We start from the raw sequence: 6,794 nt of genomic DNA on the forward strand, positions 1-6,794 counted from the left end.
GTTTCAGTAAAGTTTATAGACCTGTTTCTCACCTCACATGTTACTCCCCTTTCCTTGTTTCAGTAAACCTGTTCCAGTTTTATTTTCCAACCTTTCAGTCTGTCTTCCTTATTCTCCTATCTTCTCTTCGGAGGCTGGAGGTGGGGGTAACAAGAGAGCATTTCTGCCCTCTGACTTGTGATTCACCCTGACCACTTACCTAGGACAGAGAGGATACTGTTTTACTTCTGGGGAGCACCCCACTTTGTTTTTATCCACACAGGCTATGCTGACTTTAGCAGCCTCACATCTGTGCTCATCTGACTGCCCTTCTCTAGGTGTCCGGGGCTGCCTGATCCACAAATACACTGACAGCCAGTTAGGATTTTGAAGGCTCCATATTTTAACAAAGCTTGTTTAAGTCTTCCCCGGTAATCACTGGGGTGGTCATCTGGCCTCTGTTTACATTCCTGTACTTTTTCCTTGTGAGCTCTAATTGCATTTATCAAACCTCTAACCACAGCTTGGCAATTGTTTCTGTTTTATGACTGTAATCCCAATTAGAATCTACCTGACGCCAGTCAGTCTGATTTCCTCCTGCCTGTTAGGATTAATTTCACATTCTTTTCAGTTATTTTCCTTCTTTTCTGAACAGAACAATTCTCAAAAACAGGTTATTGTCTGCTCAGGGTGTATTATATCCCTCCCAAATTACTAGAGGAACAACAATGTATGTCAAGTTGTAGCTTTTTCCTTAACTTGGAGACTGGATTTCCCCACATAACCAAATCCATGGGGCTCCAGGGGTGATGTGTATATACATCCAGGTCCCAGAGCACTGGAGGCTGCTTAATGTGATCCCATCTACAAGAAGGGCTGGAATCCTTCTGAGGAACTACAGGCCTGTCAGCCTGACCTCAGCACCAGGAAAGATCATGGAGAGGCTTATCTTGAGGGAGCTCTCATGGCAAGTGTGGCACAGCCAGGGGATCAGGGCAGGCCAAGGTCTTGCTTGGCCAACCTGATCTCTTTCTGTCACCGTGTGACCCACCTGTTGGATGAGGGAAAGGCTGTGGACGTTGTCTACCTGGACTTGGGCAAGGCCTTTGACACCATCTGCCACAGCATCTCCTGGAGAAGCTGGTGAATCGTGGCACAGACAAGTGTTCTCTTCACTGGGTACAAAACTGGCTGGTGGCAGGGCCCAGAGAGTCATGGTAAACGGGTCAAATCCAGTTGATGACTGGTCACCAGTGGTGTCCCTCAGGGCTCAGTGCTGGGGCCAGTCTTGTCCAGTGTCTTTATCCATGATCTGGATGAAGGGATGGAGGGCACCCTCAGCCAGTGTCCAGACAACACCAGGTTGGGTGGGAGTGTTGATCTGCTGGAGGGTAGGAGGGCTCTGCAGAGAGACCTGGACAGGCTGGATGGATGGGCCAAAGCCAATGGGATGAGGTTCAACAAGGTCAAGTGCAGGGTCCTGCATGTTGGTCACAACAACCCCAGGCAACACTACAGGTTTGGGGCAGAGTGGCTGGAACTGCCCAGCAGAAAAAGACCTGGGGGTGCTGGTTGACACCTGGATGTACATGAGCCAGTGTGTGCCCAGGTGGCCAAGAAGGCCACCAGCATCCTGGCCTGCAGCAGGAACAGCATGGCCAGCAGGAGCAGGGAGGTGCTGGTGCCCTGTGCTGGGCACTGCTGAGGCTGCACCTCCAGCACTGGGGGCAGTTCTGGGCACCGTTTGACTCAGGATCAACAGCAATGCTCTTGATCCCCTGCCCCTCCCACCCAGGTAGGGAAGAACTTGATCTCTAACATTATTCTATCACTGGCACACAAGATGGGTCACTAATCCCTCCCTTCCATGTAAAGGGCTAATGGCTTGTTAATATGGTGATTTCAATTACTCAGTGTGCTTTTCCCCAGTACTTAAGGCTGTCCCCAAGACGAGCTGTGGGCAGAGCTCCTGTCCATCCCTTCCATCTGTCCTGTAGGCCTGTCTCAAGGCTGGGCTGGTGACTCCTTGGGGAATGTATTTCTCTAACTGGAAGCTGGTTTTGTCTAATTCTCACTGTTTCACTGTTTTCTAGGGCCTGTTTTTATTCTTTGTGTCCTTTATATTTTCTTTTATGTGATTTTTTTTCCCTAATGTGATTTTCCCCCCAAATTTTACTTATATCAATTCATAATTGACATTAGCTTTACAAGAACCAAACTCATCTTACCTGTTCTTTGCAAGGCAGTTTTTTGAAGAGTTATAAGACTCAAACCCAGTCTGTACTGTACGACCTCTGAATTTAAATAAACAAGAGAATCTAGGATAATTGTTAGACTATATTTCATTATTGACAATCTTTTTAATTGGAGAACAATAGTATCAGAAGCTATTGTAGGAGAGAGTTACTTTCTGTGAAAAAATAAAAAAGCTCTTTGTTCTAAAACTGACAGTTCTTTTCCCACTTGTTTTATCTGAAAAAAAATGAGTGCTTTAAATAAAGAAAAAATATTTCAAATGGAAAATCAAATTTTGCCTCAGATAATTTTGATTTGTTTAGGCCAATTTAACAGTCACAATATGGCCACTTCTAAAATCCACCACAGTCCTGAGAGAGGCTCCTATAAATGGTTAAACACCATTTATCTGTGCTTCTGCTCAGCCTTGACTGCTTTTTTCCCTCCCATCACTGCCAGTTACATTTGAAGTCCAAAGAGCCTCCAACAGAGACCACTGCCCAGAAGTTCCCTGTGTTGTCAGCCCCAGGCAACGATGACAGATTCAGTCCTTTCTGCTCCCAACACCATAGTTTCCTTGGACAGGAAAAAATGCATCGATCCAAGGCTTTCCCCAAGGCTGCACTACCTGGCCTGCACCCCTCAGCAGGTGCCATTCCCAGCATGCCATTTACTAGAGAATGATTAAACATGGTATTTTACACATGCTCCGCAGGCCTGCAGAGCAGGGCAAGCTGTCTATGTGAGCCAGCATGGGCAGGCTGGAGGAACAACCACAAAGCCATGGAACAAATGCAGAGAGTAAATTGATTTTTGTTACCTCATTGACCGAGGGATCCCTGAAGCAGCACCTGGGCAGAGGCACACAAGCAGGGACGCAGGCGCCGCAGAGCTCAGACTATGCTAGAGGGTCACTGAACCTGCTCTTTACACCATTATTAACTTAATCAAACTAGAATGAAACTGCACTGCCAAAGTATGACCTAATTAGAGCAAAACTTTATTTGAAACTAAAGAGCATGAATAAGCTCAACAATGTTTTGGAAGAGAAGACAGGAAGATGAATGAAGAACATAAACAAATTCAGGTTGACCATTCACCCTTCTCTTTTTTCAGAGGAGGTTCTGTTTGATGAGATTTTTCCCATTTGGTGTCTTGGGAAGCTCCAGCTGCTCTTTTTGTATTGTCTTTCCTAGGAGGAACTGCCACTTCCCCACGTGGATGGTATCGTCTGTGTGGGGGTGACCTTGACTGGTGGTAGCCAGGTGATGTTGGCTGAGAACCATAATTACCACTCTTCTCTTCTCCTCCTCTTGGATTTGGTGGTGATCGCAGGCGGGAACGAGAAAGGGATCGACTACATGATGGAGAGTAGGAGCGCTTCCAGGAAGAACCTTTTGAGTAAGATGAAGCAGGACTCTTGCACCTTGAAAAAAAACACCACACAAAAAAACATAAATGAAGTTAATTCAAAACAGTTACTCTCCCCTATCTTCCCCCTCCCCAGTTTTTTCCCCCCCTTTCCATATGCTTCTGCCAAAGCCTCATTCAGCTGCTGACATCGTGTCCCTGCAAACTGAAGAACTTGATAACAGGTGAAGTTTCTGCTTACAAGAGAGAACAGCTGCTGCTCTTGTTAGTGTAAAAACACATGGGAAGAGAAAGTCTCTTGGCACTCACTTCCGTCCCATGAGCTCCCACGGCTACTGACTGGTTTCAGGTGCTGTGCACTGGCCTCTGCTCATATGTGCACACACACAGTTTTCACTGCTCTGCAAGTACACTCAGTGCAAATCATTTGTGTTGCAGGAAGGTGCACAAAGAGCAAGTCTGGGTGGCTACAGGGCACCACCAACCACCAAGAAAACACGACCGAGCCTGAAGACAGTGAAGTTCCGTTTTAAAACGCCAGCTCAGTGCATTCACCTTCACTCCTTCTTTGGCAATTTGTGCAGGATGCAAAATCCTTGCATTGCAGCCTGACACACTGGGCCACTGAACCTACACTTCCAGTGGATGTCCCAAGCAACACGTTGCACTCCATCTCTAACCAAGGCTGGTGGCTGCATTGAAGAAGAATCCTCTCTAAAAGCTTCTACCCTTAGTGTCTCGTACTGTCACACCCCACCACTACTCTAGGGAAGAACCTGAGAGCTGTTCAGGACTCCTGCCTGAGGGAGTTTAGGGGGTAGAAAATATCAGCTACCCTGAGGGGTTTTATCACCAGATTTCTGATAATATTTTGTAAAGAACCACATCACATTATTCCCCATATGTTCATTAGCATCACTCCTCCCCTCAAAGTCCTTCACCAATTTAAGATTTTCTTACAAACAGTCTGCTCTTTTAATTTCTAGGAAAAAATCTAGCCACCTCAGCAGTGGACTTGCAAAAGCCACTAGTTTGCAGTCTGGGTTAAAAAATATCTCTGCGGATCCATATGACAACAGAAGAGAAATGAATCATAGGATCCTTTGGTTTGGAAAAGACTTTAGAGTCCAACCCTTAACTCAACCCTACAGAGTCCAGTGCCACTGGCCTTCTTGGCTGCCTGGGCACATGCTGGCTCCTAATCAGCTACTGTCAATCACCACCCCCAGATCCCTCTCTGCACTGCTCTCTAGACAGCTTTCCATCCACTCTTCCCCATGCCTGGAGTGTTGCCTGGGGTTGCTGTGACCCAAGTGCAGGATCTGACACTTGGCCTTCTTGAACTTCACACAACTGGCACTGGCCTGTCCAGGTCCCTCTGTGAAGCCTTCCTACCCTCAAACAGTTCAACACTCCCACCCAACTTGATGTCAGCTGCAAACTAAGTGAGGGTGCACTTGACGCCCTTGTCCAGATAATTCAGAAAGACGTTAAAGAGACCTGTTCCCAGCACTGAACCCTGGGGAACACCACTGGGGACTGGCTGCTAGCTGGATTGAACTCCACTCACTACAACTCTTTGGGTCTAGTCACCAGCCTGTTTTTTCCCCAGTACACCAGTGAAATGAAGACACTTTCTCTCTTGTTTCTCCTCCAAAGTCCTTTGAGCCAGTGGTCATAAGCAGCACAGGGAGAGGAAGAACATCCAGGAACTGCACTGAATCAAGAGGTGAAGGATGTCATTGTAGAGGAACTCCAGTAAAAGAGACACCTGCTCCTGAACAGCTGCTGCCAAATTCTAACTCTCAGTCAACTGTAATCACTGCCACATTGGCAGCTAGGAACCTACATATGAAACTCCAATCACTGCATGTATGGGAGTTTGATTTTAAATAACCTTACTGCAAGCACAGATCCCCTTTGTTGAAGCCAATTCAGATTAAGCCATTTAATAACTAATTGCTGCTTGTGTTCTCCACAACCTTCTGTGCCTATTAATGTCACTGTACATCAGCTGTTGTGTAAGTGATGTGTTACAGCCTTGTGTGAAAGGTTACAAGTACCAATAGATTGAGTTTCTGTCAAATACTTACAGTTTCCAGCCTGCTCTGCCACCTGCTGCGCCAATTGTCCTGGATCTCACTGGATGACCTTCTGGAGTAGGGAGAGGAAAAAGAAAACAATTGCCTTCAGTTCAGCCAAAGATAATTCTTTATAAGAAATGCTAAAGTTGTAGTTACTTACCAGTGGTGGCTGATTGCCCTTGGGGGCCCAGAAGACTTGGTAATGCCGGTTGCCTTAGCAGAGGAACCTGAGAGCCCTTGGGAATAAATGCAAACAGTTGGAAAATAAGCTCCATGAAAATACAAGAATCATGGCATATGGTGGCAGAAAACTTACCTTCTCTTCCAACAACCTGCTGGTGGGCAGAAAGGAAGGTTTAGAAAGCTCAGCAGCACTCACCAGAGCAGCAGAAGGTATCACAGTCATGAGTGAGGCTGAAGGTGGTGGCAGCCGGTGCTGCTGCTGCTGAATCTGCCTAGGGAGCTTGTTTCCTAGGGAGCCAGTTCCATTCTTGAAGTGGCTCACAGCCTAGAGGCAGAAAAACATTTACCAAAAGGTAATATGAAACTTGAGTAGGTAAGACAAACAGAAACCTCCACAGACTGTCTAAAGAGTTGTAAGCTTCAGTCCCAACATATCATGTGTGTGAAAAGTAAATTTAGCCATATTCAATTTAGCCTTACTAAAGGATGTGCAAATTAATGGTTTTCGTCCCTTTCAGCTTTTTGCAGATAAGACTTTTCTTACTAACTGAATAGGTAAAAGCCATCGCATTACCTGGCGTAGGGACACATTGGCATCTAAAGCATCTGGGGAAACATGTGCCTGCTGACAGGTTGGGCATGTGTGCTCCTCAGATTCCAGTAGTGCTGTTCTAATACCTGCACAGAGGCAGAATCATCAAAATAGGTTTAAGCCAAACAAAAGCAATTGGAGGATTCTAGTAAATTTTTGTCCTGGTTTAAGCAAGGCTGAAGACCATTTTCCTTTTACTGATTTTTTTTCCTTCAGTAAGCTTTCTTTTAACTAGTCACAGTGTGTTCTAAGGCTGATAAGAATGGTCGCATCTTTATTCTGCTGGCTCAGACACTAAGGGGAGATCCCCCCCCCCCCCCAGGGGGCTGAATTAGACAGACAGCAAAAAG

The 6,794-nt window shown here is 46.1% G+C and overlaps 1 protein-coding gene across 1 annotated transcript in view; it reads left to right on the forward strand.

The window, feature by feature from the left end:
* The window catches only part of LOC104390667 (ankyrin repeat domain-containing protein 7-like), a gene marked incomplete at its 5' end in the record, with an annotated part of 32,756 nt that extends 28,638 nt beyond the window's left edge, over nt 1-4,118 (forward strand). Inside the window, 2 exons of the mRNA XM_009999847.1 lie at nt 3,411-3,585; nt 4,024-4,118. Of these exons, the coding sequence (XP_009998149.1) occupies nt 3,411-3,585; nt 4,024-4,118 (270 nt within the window). The remainder of the gene's footprint in view (nt 1-3,410; nt 3,586-4,023) is intronic.
* Nucleotides 4,119-6,794: the final 2,676 nt, after the last annotated feature.

The sequence above is a fragment of the Chaetura pelagica genome, unplaced genomic scaffold, assembly GCF_000747805.2.
Source record: "Chaetura pelagica isolate M959 unplaced genomic scaffold, ChaPel_1.0 scaffold146, whole genome shotgun sequence".
NCBI lineage: Eukaryota > Metazoa > Chordata > Aves > Apodiformes > Apodidae > Chaetura > Chaetura pelagica.